The sequence below is a fragment of the Gambusia affinis genome, linkage group LG02 (assembly GCF_019740435.1).
Source record: "Gambusia affinis linkage group LG02, SWU_Gaff_1.0, whole genome shotgun sequence".
Lineage (NCBI taxonomy): Eukaryota > Metazoa > Chordata > Actinopteri > Cyprinodontiformes > Poeciliidae > Gambusia > Gambusia affinis.
Genome location: NC_057869.1, coordinates 23,637,834 through 23,661,264, shown reverse-complemented (window position 1 = coordinate 23,661,264; position 23,431 = coordinate 23,637,834). Strand labels below are relative to the sequence as shown.

Here is a 23,431-nt window from a genome sequence, read left to right as displayed (position 1 = left end):
AAGTGAAAACTTTGCATTGCTGAGGAAAACTGTTTTTAGAACAAGTTGAATCCCCACAATAAATGACATATTGTTATAAAATATCAGAATACCCTTTTCCCATTTTAAATTGCGAATGGAGTCATGCTTTTTTACTCAACTGTCTCTGTGACCCCCACTGAGCCTTTGCGTCTCTCTGTCGTCACAATTCCAGATCTCGCGAAGTGGAACGTTGCATGTAATCAACCCTAGGCCTTGAGAGAGAGAGCGAGTGAGTGAATGTGTGTGTGTTGTGTCCTGCAGAGTTGAAATGTCACTCTGCTGTCTGTAGGCCTTGCAGCACAGACGGCCTGAGTGTGTAACTGGGGGAATCGGGACCTTCTGGAGGGAATCAAGATGTCCTCTGGTGTCTGAAACCAGATGAAGAAGCAGTCTTAACACAGAATAATCTATCTGCTTGTTTGAGTTTGAAGGAGCCATGTCAACTCTCCTGCGCTGCATCTCCAGCTCCTGCCTGGTTTTGTCCCAGAGGAGGGTTCATCAGAAAATACTTGGGAGGAGGCATTTTAGGACTTTTCCTGTATTATGGGACCAAAAGGCTTCCAGAGGTAGGAACTATTCTGCTCAGACAAAGACTCTCTTGATTTAGATTTTTTCCATCTCCAGTTTAAGGTTTCTAAGCTCAAAGTTGCCTTTTTGTGGCCCAGAGAAGTGTGAAACTCCTTAGAACATAAAATGCTTTCAGAAGGTTAGATAATCCCAAAATAGGGAAAGCAGGCAGTTGTTTCACCCGCTGACTTGTGGGCGCTGCTAACATGTAGGTCAGCTAAAGGTGACATGTTGAATCCTCACTGCTGCCTGACAGGTTTCCTGGAGAGATGCATGTGTTTGCTGTAACGTGACTGTGGAGACACCAAAGAGTGTTTGTGGCGGTTTTAGGGGTTACTGAAAGCTTTAAAGTTGAAATTCTGAGTGTCTCTGTAAGAGCGGAGGCCTCTCTGTGGATCAGAGCCAATCACCTGCTACTTATGTCACCATGGTGGCGAGGTCACCAAGCCATGTATGGACAAAGAAATGTGCAACATGATATTGTTCCCCGGCCACACAATGTCAGCTGCAGACTCACGCTGGCTCTCTAAAGCCAGAGCATGCAAACTTGTAATATTCGGATCACAACTTTAAATATTCATCTAAAAATGCTTTTTGAGATCCTCTGAAGAAAGGCGGGCCTAACCGTCGCTCGCTGTGTGTTCATTTAGGTGTGCCCTACAAAGATTTAGTGGTTGGTGTTCCTAAAGAAACAGTTCTGAATGAACGCCGGGTGGCGTTGTCACCCGCCGGGGTTCAGGCTCTGGTCAAGCAGGGCTTCAAGGTGCAAGTGGAGAGCGGAGCCGGAGATGAAGCCAAGTTCTCTGACCAGCAGTACAAGGATGCAGGGGCTACCATCACCGACGTCAAGGGAGCTCTCGGCTCAGATTTGGTCCTCAAGGTTTCACATGTTCCTTCTATTAGCTATCTGAAATACTGTAATCTACGCTGCCTCTCATTTACTCCCTTTCTTTTCCAGGTTCGAGCCCCCAGTTTAAGTGAAGCAGATCTCCTGAAACCCAAGTCCACTTTGGTGAGCTTCATCTATCCGGCACAGAATCCAGACCTGATGAAGAAGCTGTCAGAGAGGCAGAGCACCGTGCTGGCAATGGACCAGGTGCCCAGAGTTACCATCGCCCAGGGATACGATGCTCTCAGCTCCATGGCCAACATTGCTGGGTAAAGAAATATCTAGATAAACAAGGAGATTCACGTACATCATTATAATGAGTTATAATGAGTTTAAAGTCAAAAAGTTCTATGAACACCAATATATATATGACCTATATCTTAGTTGTAAGACCTGTGCTCAGCAGTGGCAGTGCAAATGTAAACATTAACAGATATGGACACCCTGAAAGTTGCTTTTGTTTTCATAAAAACAGAAAGCATTCCTATTATAGTCAGTTTACAGAGGTACCCCTGATAAATGAAATTAAAAAAAAAAAAATCAGGCCTAAAATAAACTGCCTAATTCTGAATACACAGAAGTTAAGATTGTTATTACTTATTTTAATTCTGCAGCTTTAGTTTTTATGAATGTTGACAGCAAATTTACATGACCTGCAAATAATAATTGCAAAAGCATTAAATTAGACACTGTGTCATATCTTATTTGATATCAGTAGGAATAGACTCATACCATCTGTCATATACTGTAAACATAAGAAAACTTGCTTTCTGCAACAAAGAATGTGGCTTTGTTAAATGTGTTATTTTGGCAGATACAAAGCTGTGGTGCTGGCTGCCAACAACTTTGGCCGGTTCTTCACTGGTCAAATCACAGCTGCAGGAAAAGTCCCTCCAGCTAAGGTAACCTTCAACTCAACGTTTTTTTTTTTTTTTTTTTCTTTCTGAAATGAGAGGCTTAAGTCCACCTTTGGCGTTTTCTTTTTACGGACACATTAAAAACTGTGGACTGATTCTTCTCTTGATGTTTCCGCTGTTCTCAGGTCCTGGTTATTGGAGGTGGGGTGGCTGGTTTAGCAGCAGCAGGGGCAGCCAAGTCAATGGGAGCCATAGTGAGAGGCTTTGACACCAGGTATGAGATGAAACGAAAAAAACACCTTGTATTCCAGACTGGCAGACTCGGTGATGATGGTTAGTGATCTTGACGAAAAGCTGACTCTTTGCTTCCTGACAGGCCAGCAGCACTTGAGCAGTTCAAGTCATTTGGGGCAGAGCCTTTGGAAGTAGACATCAAAGAGGCTGGCGAAGGGGTTGGAGGTTATGCCAAGGAGATGTCAAAGGAGTTCATTGAGGCTGAGATGGCCCTGTTCGCCAAGCAGTGTAAAGATGTCGACATCGTCATCAGCACTGCCCTGATCCCAGGTCGGTAACAACGAAACCTTCAACCATTTCTCTTTATCTTCGGGTGTTTAAAGTTAAGATAAATGGGCTACTGTTTCTGGTTTTGAAGCATGCATACATCCAGTGTGGTTTTTTTAAGTTGATTGTCAAAGAAGAAGAAGAAAAAAAAGGAACTGTGTTGTTGCTGATTTTGTTGATGAATTTCCAGGCTAACATGCTGATCTAAGGCTTTATTTCCACACGGTTTTATCCAAACATGGTAACTGACTTGAAGTTTATTCAATCTTTGGAGGGTCCTCAACATCCGTGCAAAGGTTCCTACATGAGCAAAACTTTGCAAGATGGATCACAGGGATCTGCATGTCAGGAAGATGGATGAACTAATTTGCTAATAAACAACTCGCAAAGCTCCGCTCAGAGATAACATACTCAGCTCTGATGCATACTGGTGAAAAGTATGTCGAAAGAGCTATTTACAGTACGCTGCAAAAGCATGAGTATCTCTTGAAAGAAAAAGGATACAAACTTTTCTGCAAATCAAAATCTCAAATGTGTGGCCTGCATTTGTGTTTGACCACCCAAGTCAGTACTTTGGAGAATTACTTTTCACCATGTTTACAGCTGCAGGGTACAGTTTGTCTCCACTGGCTTTGCACATATTGGGCTGAAGATTTAGGCTTTTGTCTTTGGAGAATATCTCCAACTTCAGTCTTATTGGATGAAAAGCATTATAAACAGTCCTTTTCAAGGGCTTACAAAAATTTCTCGGGCGGATTTAGTGTCTGGACTTTGACTTGGCCATTCTAATGGATGCCTTTATTTGTCAAAAGTCCTTGTTTTGGTATTCATTTTTTAGAGTTCTGCTTCAAAAATGGGAACTAACTGTACTAGTTAATTACTAAACTTTCTGTTTAGTCCAAATTAGCTTAAAATAGTTTGTTTCAAATTCAGCTTAGTGTTCAGTTTTTTTGTTTGCCTCCGATCATGCAGGAAAAAAGGCTCCCGTGTTAATTAAGAAGGAGTTTGTCGAGTCAATGAGGGACGGCTCTGTGGTGGTGGACCTGGCTGCAGAAACTGGAGGAAACATAGAGACCACAAAGCCAGGAGATCTGTACGTCTACAAGGTCAGGTTTCTGTCTGTGTTTGAAAATACAGCAATAAAAATGTTCCCCATCCTGTTCACCCCAGAGGAAAATTCACAGCTTAAGAACGTTTTCCGTTTCATCCAGGGAGTCACTCACATTGGTTACACTGACCTGCCCAGCCGCATGCCCACACAGGCCAGCACTCTGTACTCCAACAATGTCCTGAAGCTGCTGAAAGCCATCAGTCCAGACAAGGAGTACTTCCACTACGAGCCCCGCGAGGAATTTGACTACGGAACAATCGACCATGTCATCCGTGGGACTCTTGTGATGAAGGTTGGTTTTGATTTGCTGTAAAAGTCTCTGCTGGCGTCCTCCGCTCCCTCTCAACATGAGCTATCACATCTTGTCAAGTCAAGCTCCAGGACCAAAAAACCCCCCCAGTTCCAGCTGGGTAAGGCTCAAACTGGAAACATTTTCAGTAATTTTGGTTTGGACACTCTGTCTATAGCAGTAAAATCATGCGAGCTCAGTAGGGCAGATCGACTTACTGCTGGTGGACTGACGCATAATTCAAGTCTTTCTAAAGTAAATTCATCTTCAAAACCCTTGCTAACTGGTCAATGAGTGCTGTTTGCTTAGTGTAATCTCCTGCTGCAGGACTCCCAGCATCCAGTCCAGATGTTCCAAAATGCAAATCGCACAAATATTGAATTCTCTGTCTAATATGTATACCTCGTGGATCTTTTACTTGTGCTCACTGGGGTATATTTGTGTGTGTTTTTTTTCCCTGCCTGAACAGGAAGGTCACAACATGTTCCCGTCTCCACTGCCTAAAACGACCCCGCCGGCCCCCGTGAAACAGAAAACCGTGGCAGAGTTGGAGGCCGAAAAAGCTGCAACAGTTTCCCCTTTTAACCGCACATTGACCTCTGCCGGGGTCTACACTGCAGGTCAGACACGAAGCGTCAGATTCTGGGGGGGGAAATATTCACCTGTGGATTTGTTGTTGTGGATATTTTAGCTCCACTGCATTCCGAGGTGCACCTTCAGATTAGACCAAGCTTGAGGAAAGGTTGAACGCAGCAGAAGATTGTTCAAATGTCTGAGTCGCTGCTTATTCCTTCATAGATGTTGAACTGACACAGCTTTAGAGCAAACTTCCAGAAAAATTAAAAAACAAAAGAACATGCATTGTGTGTATTTTAGGTGCTTAAATGTGAAGCTGAACTGCTGTTCCTTCCCAACATGCAATGCAAAGTGACAATCGTTGACGTTACAAATCTAAATTCCCACTCAAATGGATGTTTTTGTCGACTGTCAGTCTTTTTGCTGGAGGAGTGCAAGCTCGTGCCACTTGGCATGAGTTTGATGGTGTTTGTCCTCTTTACAGATTTTAATTGAAATAATGGTTCATTTTTTTGTGCCTTTTTACAGAAATAGAAAAAGAAGGATCATTGAAAATAAAAAATTTCTCAGTTTTTAAAGGAATTTCTGTTCTGCCATGGGAGTCATTGGAGTGAATCGCTTACCCGTCAGACAGAAGAGATACGTTCAGGACGTTTTGTTCTAAACATAAATGAAAAGGTTAATATTTCACATGTTCACATATGCTCAAGATATTTATCAGCGTGTCATCAAACGTTCCTTTTATGTCTTTAGTTTTGGTTTGAAATGTACCACAGCTCTAGCAGAGTAGTGTAGCCTTAGTCCCAATACAACATTTAAAAAAATTAAGCCTTACTTTTGTTTCTCACATTAAGAGACAAAGAAAAACAAAGTTGCTCAGAAAACAGTTTTTCCTGCCCTATTTATTTGAAAAGTTCATTGGAAACATGGGGTTATTTGTAGGATTATCCTCATCCACACAAAAATACTATATGTGGTGCTGTAATAGTGTATCAAACAGAGACGAAGGGAAGGGGTATGCAAATGTAATTTTTAAAAATGATTATATTGTACCTCCACCAGGCCTGTCTGCTCCTAAGACAGTAACACACTCAGTGGAGCTACCGTAGTATTTTGCATATTCTTGCACTTCAGCAGTCTCTTCAGCAGCAGATTGTAAAGTGTGGAAACCTGCCACAGTTGTTACTGTTGCAAAAATATAAGAACCCCGAAGTCCTCAATGACTTCAGACCAGTAGCCCGCACCTCCTTGGTGATGAAGGCTTTGAGAGGATAAAGAGAAAGGGCGTTCTGAAACAGGCTGCTGCCCACTGTAGGTCCTCTTCAGTTTGCTCGTCAGGCGGGAGCGTGCAGGACGCAACTCTGTTTTTAATAAACCTTCTAGTGGAGCATCTGGAGGTCCCTAAAACACGTCCAAGGAAGTTGTTTGTTGATTCTCCATCTGCATTTAATACTATCCAGGCTATCTTCTTGCGAATGAACTTTTGTCAGTGTTTCATCTGAATCCAAATCTTGTAGGCTGGTTGTTAGACTCTGTCAGATCTGTCACAATGTGTGAAAACTAAAGGCGAGCTGTCACCCTTATCCTTCCTCTTTGCAGGGTGGTGTCCTTTCTCCAGTGCCGTTTATTGTTTGTGCAGTTCCTGTAGGAGCACGCATGAGAACAGACGAACTTTGAAATTTGCTGATGACGCTGTTATAACTCTTTTAAACCACAGTGAAACTGAGAATGGTGCCGTTGTAGAGGTCTTTACAACATGGTGCAATTAATGCATCCAAAACTAAAGATATGTTCACTGACTTTCATAAATCCCAGTCTAGCATCACTGTCATTCACAACCTGGAAGCTGAAATCGTAATCGATTATAAACTCTTATTGATAATAAGCTGAGCTTTTAATCAAAAATGGATGCAGGGTGTAAATAAGTCCAGCAGAGCCTTTTTTTTTTTTTTTTTTTTTAAAGTAAACTGGGTTCTTTTAAAGTTTGTAATTTATTAGGGACTCTATTTTATCAGTGTTTTATTGATTCTGTTCCATTTTTTTGTTGTGTGGCTTTGTTTGGTTTCCTTACCTTGTCTAGTAAAAACTGGTTGATGAGGCTCACTAATGTGGCAAGCAAGGTAATTGGAGTGAAGCAAGCTCAGCTCCAGAATACACTCCAAGCGTGCGAGAACTGATCGTTAACAATGCACAACATCTACTTTAGAGCGAGTTTCATCTTCTTCCATCTGGCCGCCGCTTTAGGATCTCCAAGATCAGAACCTGGTGTGGTAGGGTTTCTTTTATCCCTGCCATTGCTGGCTTTAATCTCCCTGGTTTAGACTGCAATACCCAGACTACACCACCTTTTAGGTTTGTTGAAATAATACACATTCTATATTCTTGTTATTTTTGTCTATTATGCGCTATGATCTAAGATTATCCATTATTTCTCTTGATATTTGTAGTTGTCCTGTACTAGCAGTGGATGTTTTTTGTTGCTTTTATATATGATGCCTGCTGTAAACAAATTTGCCCTTGGGATATCTATAAAAACTGAACAGAACATGCATGTTGTTTTTTTTTTGTCTGGATGAGGCCTGATTCTTAATCCTGTACTTGCTTTTTTTGGGGTTGTTTTTACAGGCACATTCCAAGTGCTTCAGAGCTGTTAATGTTTAAAACCTCAGTAGCTCTACAGAACAGTATGAAAATATCTCAAGGAAAGACTGAAAATGAATGACATAGTAGCTCAGCGGTCACACTTTCTTCTGTTTTGGGTACTAAATCTATCTAAAGAGCGCAGTTTGAGGGATCCTGGCTTAAGAAAAGCTGTGAAGATGCTCATATGTCAATGATGCTTCTCTGCTGTTTGTCCTAATACCAGGTGTGTCCACCTGTCTGGCTCTGGGCATCATCTCCCCAAACGCAGCTTTCACTCAGATGGTCACAACGTTCGGTTTGGCTGGGATTGTGGGATACCACACCGTGTGGGGGGTGACCCCCGCTCTGCACTCGCCTCTCATGTCTGTCACCAACGCCATCTCAGGTCAGGGGTTCAGTGTACAGTCTGGCGCTTTGCGTGGTTCTTTGCTGCTGTTATACATACTGTCCGTTCCGCCTCTCAGGCCTGACCGCGGTTGGAGGTCTGGTGCTGATGGGTGGAGGTCTCACACCCTCCAGCCTTCCTGAGACTCTCGCTCTGGCCGCCGCCTTTGTTTCATCCATCAACATCGCCGGTCTGACAGTCGTCACGGACACAACAGAGGAGAATGTGATTTATTAGCTGTGCAGCTAAATGCCTGCTATGTTTTTTTTTACTTTGTTTTTGCTGTGCCTGTGCAGGTGGTTTCCTCATCACCCAGAGAATGCTGGACATGTTCAAACGTCCCACTGACCCTCCTGAATACAACTACCTTTACTTGTTGCCTGGGGCTGCTTTCGTTGGAGGATACGGAGCTTCAGCGGCTGCTGGGTACAGCATAGAGCAGGTGATGGGAGATTCTCTAATCTACTTAAGTCTTCCGTGAAGTCTTAAACAACTTTACGGAAATAGGCATACTTATTTTGGTCATTGCTTTTTTTATGACGTGACTGAGTTTTTTTCAATTTCTTTAATTCCCTCAGATGATATACCTGGGCTCAGGCTTGTGTTGCGTCGGGGCGTTGGCAGGCCTCTCCGCCCAACGCACATCTCGATTGGGGAACGCCCTGGGCATGATGGGAGTAGCAGGGGGTCTTGCTGCCACCATCGGCGCCCTCAAGCCGTCGCCAGAGCTGCTGTCTCAGATGTCGTTAGCTATGGCCACTGGGGGGACCCTTGGTATGCGTTTTTAATGCTATCTCTGTCTTGTAGCTCTAACACAACACTGCGATGCTGGAAAGTCCTTTCTCTGGCACTGATTATTCTCTTTTTAGCGCTGTCTAATAGTATTGTTCTCCATTATCTAGACCACATAGAAACATGCTGTGTTGCTATTAACCTACGAAGAAAGAAAACAATGAGTATTGGTTTTTGAAGCACAGTTTAGACATCTATCAGTATATATCTTGTTAATTTTGCAAGTCTCTACTTGAGTCTTTATGAAAGATTCCATCTTTTAGGTTTAGTGCTCAGTAAGACAATTATTGATCCCCAAGGGGGCATTATTATGTAAAATTGGCTTTTTTTGAGCTTTACATTATGTTACAATAAATAACATCAAAAGGAGTTGGATCGCGCTATTCCTTTGATTTGTCCATGTAATGATATTCAAGGCAATAATACCTGAAGTATCAAGATATTATATGAGCTGTAAAGCTTGTGAAAAAAATAATTAAAAGGTTAATAGAGGAGTTATGTTGTGATGACATCCTCAAGGCGGAGTGTTTTTAAAGCGACAGAGGCCCAATTACCAAGTCAAATTTCTTTTAAGTCATATTTGATATATGTAGCATTTTTATAGCAACTGAAGGTAACATAGTTAATTGATTATGCCATAAAATGGCACCATGTGCTGGAAAGCAATACCGCCCCTTTAATTTACCAGACATGCATATGCATCAGTGCTACAGCTTGTAAAAATTCGGCTGAAAGCTGAATTCACAATACACTCAAGGGGGAAATCTGTCACAGGAATCAGGTAAAATATGCCACACCTTTAATCTGATAAAAATAAATACTCAACCACTCAAACACTGAATTTGTCGATCTTCTGCAACAATGATTTATTCAAAAAAGAATTATTATACTACGAAATAATAATAGTTATCATGATAAAGAGATCAATAACCAAAATCCCTCAACAATAATTATGGTTACTCAGTTCGAATCAGCAAACAAAAAAAACCCTCAATAATTAAGAGTCCGAAATTTTCTGTTCCTTTTCCCAAAGAGATTATTGTCCACACCAGAGTTCCTTATCCTGAAAAATAAACAAAGTCCTGGAAATATTCCCCCCGTTTTATTCCAAAGTCCCGATCCAAAAGGGAAAAATCCAAACGTCAAAAACCCCTCCAAAAAATGGAGAAACAAAAAGAGTGGTACCACCAAAAATCCCCAAAAAGAAAAGTAAAGTCCAGATCTCACCGGGAACGTCTTTCTTTCCCCTCGGTGGCGTCCTCTCGCACTGGCGGCGTCTTCTTGCCCCGGGCGGCGTTTCTTGGGTGCAAACTCCGATCCAGTTCCTGAAATATGATCTGCGGCGCTGGGCGAACTTTTGATCGTTATTTAATGTCTTTCCTTTGATTTTTACAAGTTCTAAACGTTCATACGAGTCAAAACTCCCGCTGCACAAATCTAACGGCGAGCGTCTTTCTCTCCGGTTGCGCCTCACCCGCCGCGTCACGCCCCTTTTTAAATCACTAATTACACACACACACACACCTGAAAACTTCATGATCCACCCAATCAGTTACAAACAGTGGAAATTCGAAATATTTTTTAACAATTAAAGCACCGAAACTGTTCTACAGAACAGTTTAATACGTTCACTTTTTAGCGTATTTATTCATGAAAAACAAACATAGTGGTTATGTTACAATCCCCCCCCCCCAGCCGGAGGCAAGGGAGGTTGAACTCCAAAATAAGGCTTTAAGTTAACCACATTAACTGTGTCTGTTCCTTTGTGCTGGTCTTTCCACTGAAGCTGATAATTTACTGGGCCTAACTGTTTCCTCACTATAGCTGGACCTGACCACTTTGGCGCTAGCTTTGAGGAAAAACTGTCTATTGCTTTGGAAAGTGGGTGAGACCTAACCCAGACCAAATCTCCCGGCCGGAACTGTGCACCTCTCCTCCGGGCATTGTAATATTTGGCTTGTCGGGTTTGACTTATCCCAACTTTCCTTTTGACTTCTTCTTTCATCTCACTATGACGCTCCAACCATTTGTATATGGGTTGCTGAGGCGATGGTGGTTTGGCTATCACCCTCTCCAAAGGTCCTTGAAGTTGGCGTCCCAACATTAACTCTGCAGGGGCTCTCCCTGTGGTTTCATGTTGAGCACTATTAATGGCAAAACGGAACTCCCATATATGTTGGTCCCACTGATTGTGATGCTGTCCAACAAATGAGGCTATCATTGTTTTGATAGTTCTGTTCGCCCGTTCAGTCAAGTTAGATTGGGGATGATAGCTGGTGGTAAAATGATGCTTTAGCCCCCACATAGAGCAAAACCTGGACATCTCTTGACTGGTAAACTGGGGCCCACGATCTGACACAAGACTTTGTGGAACTCCAAAACGAGTAAATATCTCCTCCTGGAGGATAGTGATGAGCTTCTGTGTCTTGCTGTCTCTTAAAGGAAACATCTCTACCCACTTTGTGAAGTAGTCGATCACCACAAAAAGGAAGATATTTCCCTTTTTGCTGCGTGGAAAAGGTCCCATCAAGTCCACCCCAAGTTTCGCCCAGGGTTCAGTCAGAGGTGTCGGCTGCAGAAAACCAGCTGGAACTTGATTATCTGATTTGTACTTCTGACAAACTGCACAGTTCTTCACATATTGCCACACATCCTTCCGGACGGATGGCCACCATGCTACTTCCAACAGCCGGAGGAGTGTCTTCAGCCGGCCCAGATGTCCACTCAATGGCCGATCATGGAAATACTGTAGAAATTTAGGAATTAAAGATTTGGGAACCACCAGCTGATATTTCATGCCATCTTTTAGTGGGGTCTTCCTATACCAGAGATCGTGAACTTTGTAGTAAGAGATTTTGTCAGGTCTCTGGTATCTTTGATCCTGAACCATCTCCATCAGGTCCGAGTCATTTTCTTGAGCTTCCTTGATATCTGTTAATGATAGGGGTAAACCTAACAAGGTTTTAGCAGAATTCAGGGCTACATGTGCTGTTCCAGCTGGATCAGAGAACATTGCTCGGGACAGCGCATCAGGCACTACATTGTGCATTCCTTTTCTATATCGTACTTCAAAATCGAAATCTTGCAACCTCAGCACCCAGCGTGTTAACCTGGAACTGGTTCTGGGGCAATTAAATGCCCAGGTTAGGGCAGCATGGTCAGTATAAATGGTAAACTTTGTACCCTCTACAAAGTGTCTCCACTTTTCTACTGCCCAAACAACTGCCAAACATTCCTTTTCAGAGGTGGAATAGTTCCGCTCTGCTCCCTTCAATGACCTTGAAGCAAAAGCAATAACCTTTTCTCCATCAGGAGTTGGCTGGACCAGGACGGCACCCAGACCAACATTACTGGCATCGGTATGTATTTCAAAAGGTAATTCGAAATCTGGCTGCCCAAGTATGGGTGATTCCCCCAAAGCCTTCTTCAGTGTCATGAAAGCATTGTGGCATTCCTCTGTCCACCCCCACTTAGCATCTTTTTTGAGCAGTTGATAAAGAGGTGTAGCGATTTCTGCAAAATGGGAGATGAACTTGTGGTACCAACCAACCATCCCAAGGAATCTCTGAAGCGTTTTCGGGTCAGTTGGAGTAGGATAAACCGTAATGGCGTCGGTTTTTTCGGGATCCACTTGAACACCTTTCGCTGATACAATGTGTCCCAGAAACTTGAGTTCTTGCTGGAAAAAGTTGCATTTTTTAAGATTGAGGGACAGATTGGCGTCATGGAGCCTTGCAAATACGGTATCCAGGTCCTTCAGGTGTTGCTCAGCCGAAGCTGAGAAAACAATCACATCATCGATGTACACACAGCAGATCTTTCCCCGTAGCTCTCCTAAAACTTTCTCCATTAAACGTTGAAAGGATGCTCCTGCATTTTTTAATCCAAATGGCATGCACTTAAATTGATAAAGTCCAAATGGGGTAATAACCGCAGTTTTCGCTTTGCTGTCTTCTGCCACCACCATCTGCCAATATCCAGACTTCAAATCCAGGGTGCTGAAAATTTTTGCTCCAGTCATTGACTCCAACAGCTCGTGGATGATGGGCATGGGATAGGCATCCTGAAGAGTTTTGGTGTTCAAAGCTCTGTAGTCCACACAAAACCGAAAAGATTGGTCTGGCTTAGGAACAAGGACAACGGGGGATCCCCATGAAGATTGTGATGGCTCTATAATATCATCCTTTAGCATAGCATCAATCTGTTCTTTTATTATTTGCCGCTTAAAAGGAGACACCCGGTAAGCTCTGCAGCGGATGGGGATTTCATCTGTGGTCATTATTCTGTGTTCTTCCACAGATGTTCTACCCAATGTATCCGAGCATACAGATGGCCAGGCCTCCAAAAGCTTCTGGACTTCTGGAGGATGTTTTATCTTCATGGGATATGATGCTGTGTTTGGTACTTTGTCTATTTCTAGGGGCAGAGCCAGGATCAGATTAAGCAGAGAATGACTATCATGCCCAGGTGTTCTGGCAACAACCGAAGATGAAAAAGGATAAAAGGTATAACCTTTTGGCCCTTTTACCCCATAGGTGTGGTCACCCAGGTTGATTATGGCAGAGGTTTTGGACAAAAAGTCGAGTCCTAGGATGATGGGAAAGGTGAGGTTATCATCCTCCACCACAAAAGTCTCCAACGACCACATCATCCCATGCCAACCATAGATGATTGTCGCTTTCCCTAAAGCACTGTAGGTTTTGCCATTGGCAAGTTCAAACTTCTGGTTGTCAGCTGGCTTCAAAACCTCCCCTTCTTTAGCAATTATTTTCCACTGACTATTTCTCATCAGGGAATAGGTGCATGCTGTATCCAGAACAGCGTTGTACATCCTGTCACGCACCTCAATGGGAACGTGAAGGAGGGAGGATGCAGGTCCTCGCTGAACAACAAATACAGGGCCGGTTAGCTCAGCTGGTCAGAGCATGGTGCTGATAACGCCAAGGCCATGGGTTCAATCCCCATACTGGCCACCAAATTGTAAAAATTCGGCTGAAAGCTGAATTCACAATACACTCAAGGGGGAAATCTGTCACAGGAATCAGGTAAAATATGCCACACCTTTAATCTGATAAAAATAAATACTCAACCACTCAAACACTGAATTTGTCGATCTTCTGCAACAATGATTTATTCAAAAAAGAATTATTATACTACGAAATAATAATAGTTATCATGATAAAGAGATCAATAACCAAAATCCCTCAACAATAATTATGGTTACTCAGTTCGAATCAGCAAACAAAAAAAACCCTCAATAATTAAGAGTCCGAAATTTTCTGTTCCTTTTCCCAAAGAGATTATTGTCCACACCAGAGTTCCTTATCCTGAAAAATAAACAAAGTCCTGGAAATATTCCCCCCGTTTTATTCCAAAGTCCCGATCCAAAAGGGAAAAATCCAAACGTCAAAAACCCCTCCAAAAAATGGAGAAACAAAAAGAGTGGTACCACCAAAAATCCCCAAAAAGAAAAGTAAAGTCCAGATCTCACCGGGAACGTCTTTCTTTCTCCTCGGTGGCGTCCTCTCGCACTGGCGGCGTCTTCTTGCCCCGGACGGCGTTTCTTGGGTGCAAACTCCGATCCAGTTCCTGAAATATGATCTGCGGCGCTGGGCGAACTTTTGATCGTTATTTAATGTCTTTCCTTTGATTTTTACAAGTTCTAAACGTTCATACGAGTCAAAACTCCCGCTGCACAAATCTAACGGCGAGCGTCTTTCTCTCCGGTTGCGCCTCACCCGCCGTCGCCCACGCCCCTTTTTAAATCACTAATTACACACACACACACACCTGAAAACTTCATGATCCACCCAATCAGTTACAAACAGTGGAAATTCGAAATATTTTTTAACAATTAAAGCACCGAAACTGTTCTACAGAACAGTTTAATACGTTCACTTTTTAGCGTATTTATTCATGAAAAACAAACATAGTGGTTATGTTACAATCTACATCTCTTTTCAGCAAACCCAACTGACTACTTTGCTTACTTTGGCTTTGTAGCAGAAAACGGGTGTTTGCTTAGTAACGTTTGGCTCTTTTTCGCTTTCAAATACAGTAATAATTTACTGATGTCACATCTCGACCACAGGCCTCACCATCGCCAAGCGTATTGAAATCACGGACTTGCCACAGTTGGTGGCAGCCTTCCACAGCCTGGTGGGACTCGCGGCTATGCTCACCTGCGTCGCCGAGTACATGATTGAGTTCCCTCACCTGGAAACTCACCCTGCAGCTGGTGTCCTGAAGACCGTGGCCTACCTGGGCACCTACATCGGAGGCGTCACCTTCAGCGGATCTCTGGTGGCCTACGGAAAGCTGCAAGGTTGGAGCTGCTAACCAAAACTACGTTCAGCTTTTCCAAGATTCAAATGCTTTGGAGACCTTTTGGTTTGACAAACACTTTGTGGAGGGTCCTGAGCTTGCCTTCAGAGCTTAGGTTAAATTTAGACTGCACATTATTTAACCAGTAATTACATTACAAACGTTATAAATAACGTTTTCAAGGATGGTTTTGCCATAATGACCTTTGTTATTGTGGGTCTCAAGCTTATAAGTTTATAAAACACTAAAACCGAGGTCCTGGGCTACTAGCTAGCTATAATAAAAATAATGCAGTTATGTTCCACTTTGTATTGGTCTGTCACACTGTTCCCTATAAACACCAGTTTTGTAGTTGTAAACTAACCAAAAAAAAAAAAAAGTTTGAGCGAGTACCTTTAAAAGACACAGAAACCGAAAAGCTTTATAAATCCACTTGCATTGATTGTCTCCTAGCGGTTAGAGCCAAATCCTCTGTGGAGTCCAGGTCAGGGTTGGGGCTTTGCATGCAGTTATCAGCAGTCTTTTATTTAAACTGTTGTGTGAACTGATCAAGGGGAACACATGAGAAACATTCTGGTAAGATGTGATTTGTTGACCACAGGCCAGTGGCTGTGGTCGCAGGACTAGTTGTTGTCTTGTAAGAGATTGTAATGGATTCCTCCGCAGAGACATCTGGATCTCCAAAGGGGAGCTTGAAACTAATTACGCTCTGTGTTTTATGTTGTCAATTATCCCTACAAACGATTGACAATCATTTCTGGCTTTTGAAAATAATTGTTCTTTCCTTGTAGGCATCCTGGACTCCGCCCCCCTGCTGTTGCCTGGTCGACACATGTTGAACGCCGGTCTGATGGCGGCATCCATGGGAGGCATGGTGCCCTTTATGCTCAGCTCCAGCTACGGCACCGGGATGGGCTGCCTGATGGGGGTGTCCGGGCTTTCGGCTGTCATGGTGAGAGTTGCAGCAGCATCTGAGCGGCAAACAGATGAGGCAGCAAAGATTCAGTTCTGAGGAAACACATTTTCAGAAAAAAAAAAAAAAAAAAGTTCCCAAAACCGGTCTGGATTCTGTTACATTTTAGTTGATGAAATTTGACGCTTCACTCTGTTAGATGCCAAGTGCGTTTAAACTGCAAAGCGCTTTTACCGAAACTGAGTAGCACAGAAGTCTGCACACCTTTTCCATGTTCTTCCAGGGTGTAACACTCACAGCAGCTATCGGTGGGGCTGACATGCCGGTGGTCATCACTGTGCTGAACAGCTACTCAGGATGGGCGCTCTGTGCTGAGGGCTTTTTGCTAGACAACAACCTCATGACGATCGTGGGAGCCCTGATCGGCTCCTCTGGCGCCATCCTTTCGTACATCATGTGTGTGGTGAGTAGATGTGTTTCGTTTAGGCTACGCTTGTGATAAGCATCTGAGATGGAGTTCCTTCGTTCCTCCAAGGCCATGAACCGCTCGTTGCCCAACGTGATCCTGGGAGGGTATGGCACCACCTCCACGTTAGGCGGGAAGCCCATGGAGATCGTTGGCACCCACACCGAGGTCAATGTGGAGCAAACTGTTGACATAATCAAAGAAGCCAACACCGTCATCATCACACCAGGTAGACTTTAAAACCAAAATGCAATATTTCTGAGTGTTGTTCAACCAGTTTGTTATGATTACAGCTTACTCCAACAGAATTAAGTAAAACAACCTCAGTTTTTTTTTTTCTCTCTGCTTCTACATGGTTGCAAAGATGACACATTCATATCCTCAAGTATTGGCACTACATGTGTAAAAACATTCAAATACTCATGCTTTTTTTTTTATTCCATCTCGCACTGAAAATCTTAAAAAAACAAAAAACGTTTTTAGTGCATTGAAAGATTCCCGTGTTAAGAAATAATTGCTTTAAACAAAATAAGTAATTTCACAATTATTGCCTCCCTTCTGTTTTTGTACTCTCCGCTCTCTTAGAGCAGCAATTATTTTCCTCCAATTTCACAAAGTTGGATCAGACAAAGAGAAGGATTTTTCACCATTCTCATTTCGCACATTATGTCCAGAACATCCAGATTCCTGAATGATCTCATGATCTCCTCTCTTCAGCTCACACAGCAGGTTTTCCCTGGTATTTAGAAGAAAGTTGATTTTGTGTCTGATATACCACTTCTATGTTGATTTGACCTTTTGTTTTGGATCATTACACATTAAAAAAGGAAAGAAAAAAAACTGTGATTACCCATTCTCAGTCAACTTCACAGCCTCCTGCTATTGCACTCCAACACGTTGGAGGATAACAAGGCCCACAGCATGACACGTCCTCCTCCGTACATACTCGTGGGTGTTAGGCTGTCTTTCATGCACTCATCCTTGGATTTGGAAAATCTCGATCTTGATCACATCCTAACAAGACAAACAGCTCCAGTTAGTTCAACCTACATTTTTTCCTTTGTGATGGTAGGACAGAAAATATTTTTTCCTACCAACTAATTGGTTTGTAGATGCTGTCTAATGGTTGTCATGGAGACTTGGAGACCCCAGATGCCACTCTTTGCTGCAGTTCCCTTACAGAAAATGTTTACATCTCACTCTTCATGGTGGCAGGATAAACACTGCTCCTTGCCCAGCAAGACAAAGGCTAAAAGAAACATTACATCCCAGGGAAAACAATAACTCATGAAATATTAAGTAAAAGGTTTAATACGTTCAAATTAAATTAAATATCTGAGGTTATAATTTAAAAATGCTTCAGTTAAAGTTATTTTGCACTAATTATTGAGTGCGATATTGTTGTTTTTGTGTTTTTTCCCCACTGTACTAGAATAAAATCAGCGGAAGATTACATCCCTGCAATTAAAATGATGATTTCTTTAAAATCTCTGCACATCTTCTTTCTCTGTATGCTGGTTTGTTTTTCTGTTATGTACATGTTAAGGCCTACAATCGCAATCAGAGCAAAACATTTTGTTCCAGTCGATCATACAGAAATTCGCAGTTCCACTCATGGAACGATTTGGATACCAATAAATCTGCAAATAAAAAAAGCTACACATGTTTTAATTATGAAATCCTGGAAATAAGTCGCCATTTATTCTGTTGTAACATTTTTTATGTTTTCTAAACAGATTGTGGACACACTGTTACACAAACTTTACGAACAAACGTTAAAAATAATGCCAAAACTCAGCATCAAACACCATCATAGCATGTGGCACAAAAACAAAAATATACATAAAACTCTTTTTGAACGAGTTCAGAAGTATTGCATGTCCCCGTGTGGGAGTGTTTCTGCTTCTTTTGGACGTTTTTGTTGAAAAATTAGCTCAAAACAGATGTAACCACATTGCAGCGTTCCGAAAAAAAAAAGAAAAAAAAGAGAGACTCCAAAAAGAGACAAGGACTTTTGGGAAACACCAACGTCTAACTGCAGCTGCAGTGTGGGATGATATCATGACCAAACAGAGTGAATTCTCCGCTCTGCTCAGACACACTGGCTCTGTAATAACATCTGTCTTTTGTTTCATTTACCTGACACAAAAAAGGTTTAGACTGGCCGCTCTGCCAAAAGATGCATCCAAACGGCAGTGATGAAAAAACCTGGAATCTTTTGGAAATGTCAGCGACTGTGACTGATGGTGGTGATTAGTTCATTTGAGACAACAAAAGAAAACATCAGGTACCACAAGAGGGAGCAGAGCACTTAGTATCATCTGTCAACCAACCTAAAAAATGATTGTTGAGATAATTACCAGATTATGTTTTTCTTCTTCTTCTTCTTAACAAAAGAAACGCCAGATCTATCTGACAAATAAGTTGTTGTTTAGCAGCCTGAGCTAGAGCAACCATTCTGAAAATCTTGGAAACACATCTTGCTGTTGTTGCCTAATGGCCCTGGACCAACGCGAGGACAGCTGTGTGGTCCAACACGCTGGTTTGATTACAGTAACAGGGAAAAGTCGAAGCAACTATTAGGTCCAGACTGTCCAAGCGCCGTCAACAACAAAGGAGGGCAGTGAGGAAACAGAAGGCTCTGGCTGTCTGGGGAAATACCGTACAGGTCATGAGTGACTGCCTTCAGAACAACAACAACAACAACAACAGGGAAGGAAACCTTAACAAGAGGCTATGCTGAACTCTGTTAGGAACATGACCACCAGTGTTAAACAGTGGTGAGGCAAAACGGCTCTTTGCACGCAGGAGTCCCGTATCCATCATACATACGCTGCAATTTCTCAGAGAGATTGATCTCAGACTTATTGAGCTGCTGGGATTTGAATAAGGACGAGGACACAGAGAGGAGAGCAAAATTAATAAAGAACACATGAATGATGGTTTTGGACTATTGTGTTTCTATTCAGCTATGAACAATGGTGCTGATGCGTATCAAGAACCCAGATCTAAGAAAGTTTGCTCTTGTAATCTAGAGCGTAGGAGTGTGATTTCCTAACTCATGTTTTAACCATTTTTTTTGTTTAGGTTGGGGTTTGTGTGCAGCCAAAGCCCAGTACCCAATAGCAGACATGGTGAAGATGTTAAGAGAACAAGGCAAGACTGTCAGGTGAGTAATTTTGTACCTTTTGTTGCACTGTTACCTCCCCACCCCATGTTTTTGAATATTTTCTGGTAAGCGTTTATTTTGGGCCTTAAGTAAGATACACACTCTTTATAGTTTATAAAGTCAGTAAGTTTTAATAATTTACAAATAAGTTTGTGTTAACCAGATAGCCAACTGTATGACAATTCTTGTTGCTTTCTTTTGTCACAGTTTAATGGCTGCAAGGTAATTTCATGTCTCCACGCAATAACTGAGCTAGAGTAAAACTAGGGAACGGTGAAGAATGTGCAGCGTTTTCTGTTTGACCAATTTCTTGGCTTTAGTTAGTATAAAAATGCTCTTTGATACTTTGTTCTGTATATATATGGTGACCACCTAGTGACCGTTTCATCAACAATAGTTCTCAGAAATTTGTGTTCCTGGATCCTTTCAATGTTTACTCCATTTATCTGTATTTCATTTCTGTACTTGCTCTGGAGTTTCCAAATAACATCATTTTGGTTTTAATCACGTTTAGCGACAGCTTGTTCCTGCTTGTCCGAGAAGTCAAACTCTCCTCCAATCTTTCAAAGTGATCTTGGTCTCATACAGAGGTTTTCAAGGTTGTTTAGTTTTCACATACCAACATTTTATTGGTATTTGATGTGATAGATTAGTAAAAGCATTGCATTAACTGTGAGAGCGAAGGAAAGTTATGTTTGTTTGTTTCTTTCTTACAAAAAAGTGCAGGATGCAAATCTATTCAGTCTTCTAAAGTTAACAGTTTGTAGTAGGCACCTTTCCATCTGTACACATCTAGGAAAAAAAAACCCAAAACATGTCTGATTGGATGCTACATGTTTACTCAAGTTTTTGACAACGATGGCAGGTTGCATAGCAGATATGTGCACTAAAAATGGCAATGATAGATGACAAGATAATGGAAGAAGAGGAAATATAAACAAATGATGCATGGCTTTGCATGTTTGCAAAGTACATGTGACCATATATGTCTTTAGATCTACATAAACTCATTTGAAAGAGACGAGGGCTTTTTTTATTTTTATTCTCAGAAAAAGCAGGAGGATGATTGATCAGAGCGGATGACTTTTGATTGGTGTGTCTCTGACAGGTTTGGTATCCACCCCGTGGCTGGTCGCATGCCTGGCCAACTCAACGTTCTCCTGGCTGAAGCTGGCGTCCCCTATGACGTGGTCCTGGAGATGGATGAGATCAATGACGACTTTCCAGGCAAACTCTTTCAAAAATAAATTACGACGACAGAAACGTAGTATTTATTGAGGCACGGTTATCACTTTGGCAGGACAGTATAGGATAAAATAACAATATCAGCCTTTGTGTATTAAACACGTCCACATTTCCATTTACACCTCCAGCTGCCACGCATGTGTGTGTTAATATTCAGACATGCCATGTTATTCGGACAACCGCTGGTGTTTTCTTAGCAACCAACACGCCGTCCAGTACACATGGTTCTTGTTTATGACAGCGTGAGATGGGGAGTGGAGCGTTGTTCTTTATCTATGTCGTGGCTAAAAGTGTGAATGTTGGTGACCCATAGAGACGGACTTGACGCTGGTCATCGGAGCAAATGACACGGTGAATTCTGCTGCACAAGAAGATCCCAATTCTATAATTGCCGGCATGCCTGTGCTGGAAGTGTGGAAGTCCAAACAGGTCTGTTTGGGGATATTCCATGAACTCTTACTGGAAACATATAGCGTCTTGCTTATAGAACTGACTTGATGTGTGTTTTCCCTACAGGTCATAGTGATGAAGCGTACACTGGGAGTGGGCTACGCGGCGGTGGACAACCCCATTTTCTACAAACCCAATACATCAATGTTGCTGGGAGATGCCAAGAAAACATGTGACGCACTGCAGGCAAAGATCAGAGAGGTCTTCTACTAGCTACAACTCATCTTTTTTTTTTTTTTTCTGTAAAAATTAGATCCACATTCACAGGAAATGATTTAAGGATCTGAGTATTTGTAGAGATGTATTGGATCTGCAAAGAATAAGGCATAATACATTTCCATCGCCATTTCACGGTCATATTTAAAGTCATGCAATCCCAGGAGGTTGCAAGCGTCAACAAATGCACACACAAGGGGATGTGCTTGTAAAATATTGGTTCTCATGTCTGGATGGCTAGAATTCATGTTTGATTAAAAAATAAAGTGCATTACCTCATGGACAAATGTGTTCTGAACTGTAAATAAAATATTCAAATATGTTCTAGAATGTTTTTCTTTTAAGTGCAAATGCTATCTGCAAAATTTAGTACCGTTACAACAAAACGAGGTTGAGTGGGATCCAAGAGTTCCTGGCGTAAATCCTGAAGATACAAATTTTTAGTGGCGTTTTTAAGAAGGCGTAATTTACCAGAAGTATGAATCATTTTGGTGTCGACTGTATATATGTCACCAGTTGTTGTTGAGTCTAACTGCAGTAGATTGCCAGACTTCACATGACCGATGATGGCACCAAAAACGCTAAAGATAAGCAACAAACCAGTAAGAATTTTCCTGTTATCACATCTGACCGATTCAGATTTATCTCTTCTGAGGATTACAGCACCACAAAAGAGAAAAAAAAATGTTTCATAGATTTGAAAATGAAGGAATTACAATCATATCCTCATTTATCCATCAAAAATATCCTTCTACCTTTCATCTGATTGTAATTAAACTCAGCAAAGGCCATAAACTTACATGTAGTTGGTCAACGCATTTACAAGCCAAACATAGTGGGAGTTCCTAGTTTTGATGTAGTAATTGTACATAAAAAGAAAAACCTGTTTCTCGGTATTTCAGTGCTCAGTGCCGGCCAATCACAGATCAAAGGGAAAACTGGCCCACTTTGATGTTTGGCTGATACAAAAGGTTGGAAGCACAATATTTCGGCATTAGCATTGATATTGGCTGATGTCAATAATTGTTTAACCAAAACGTATAACGGGGTCGACAATAACAATCATTACCATGTTAATGCCTTCTGTGCATGTGTAGGGCAGGAGGGTGAGGTTTGTTTGGGCATGTGACAGTGATTCAGCGCAGGATTAAGAGGCGTTTACACAAAACAAGAGAAGCAATGCCAGCAGTGTGGTATTCTTTAAGTCCAGAAGGTTCTTCACCGAGGTCACAGCCTGTACAAAGACTCAGGTACTGGAGCTTTCTACCTGGCACTCTCTTGAAAGACTTTCTAAGTTTATGCCATCAATTAGCTCAGCCTAAAACACTTAAAAGACTACGCTTCTTCCACCACAGCTGAAAGCCTTAGTTGAGAATTCAATGTAGAGATTTGCTTGAAAATGTCACTTCACATCTGTCAATAAAACTCTGAACCAGTAAAGGGTGATCGAGGTGCCTCTAAAAATAACTAAAGATGGAAAGCAAGGTTTCTCTTTTGTCTGTCACCTGTCCAAAATCAGGTCCAGGATGAAATGCCGCTCCTTACAACACTTAAACTTTTTCCAGGGCATTCCCAAGGGATGAAGGGCTGCACAGTGGCGCAGTTAGTAGAGCTGTTGCCTTGTAGCAAGAAGGTCCTGGGTTCAATTCCCGGCCCAGGGTCTTTCTGCATGGAGTTTGCATGTTCTCCCTGTACATGTGTAGGTTCTCTCCGGGTTCTCCGGCTTCCTCCCACAGTCCAAAAACATGACTGTCAGGTTAATTGGTCTCTCTAAATTCTCCCTAGGTGTGAGTGTGTGAGTGAATGGTTGTTTGTCTTGTATGTCTCTGTGTTGCCCTGAGACAGACTGGCGACCTGTCCAGGGTGAACCCGCCTCTCGCCCGGGACGCAGCTGGAGAGGAACCAGCAACCCTCCTGATCCCATTAGGGACAAGGGTGAACAGAAGATAGATGGATG

At 42.2% G+C, this 23,431-nt stretch overlaps 1 protein-coding gene and 1 non-coding gene across 2 annotated transcripts; both read left to right on the top strand.

Moving 5' to 3' along the window:
- The first annotated feature begins 243 nt into the window (after positions 1-243).
- Positions 244-21,796, top strand: LOC122841522 (NAD(P) transhydrogenase, mitochondrial-like). Its single transcript, XM_044134883.1, has 21 exons — positions 244-587; positions 1,239-1,468; positions 1,547-1,746; positions 2,292-2,379; positions 2,520-2,608; positions 2,711-2,898; positions 3,868-4,001; positions 4,107-4,298; positions 4,765-4,915; positions 7,738-7,899; positions 7,979-8,089; positions 8,196-8,341; positions 8,478-8,673; positions 14,783-15,016; positions 15,807-15,967; positions 16,212-16,391; positions 16,464-16,623; positions 19,482-19,563; positions 20,672-20,790; positions 21,122-21,237; positions 21,325-21,796. The coding sequence occupies exons 1-21, from the start codon at positions 458-460 to the stop codon at positions 21,469-21,471; spliced, it is 3,216 nt and encodes a 1,071-aa protein (XP_043990818.1). The 5' UTR covers positions 244-457; the 3' UTR covers positions 21,472-21,796.
- trnai-gau lies at positions 13,591-13,664 on the top strand. The gene has a single exon. It is a non-coding gene; the product is annotated as a tRNA-Ile (tRNA).
- Positions 21,797-23,431: the final 1,635 nt, after the last annotated feature.

Bases quoted from the DNA above. Each gene is read 5' to 3' on its own strand.
- LOC122841522 (XM_044134883.1), top strand. From the start codon at position 458: ATGTCAACTCTCCTGCGCTGCATCTCCAGCTCCTGCCTGGTTTTGTCC. The intron at 4,299-4,764 runs GTTGGTTTTGAT...CTGCCTGAACAG, and splicing joins GTGGGACTCTTGTGATGAAG to GAAGGTCACAACATGTTCCC. The intron at 8,090-8,195 runs GTCTGACAGTCG...GTGCCTGTGCAG, and splicing joins TTCATCCATCAACATCGCCG to GTGGTTTCCTCATCACCCAG.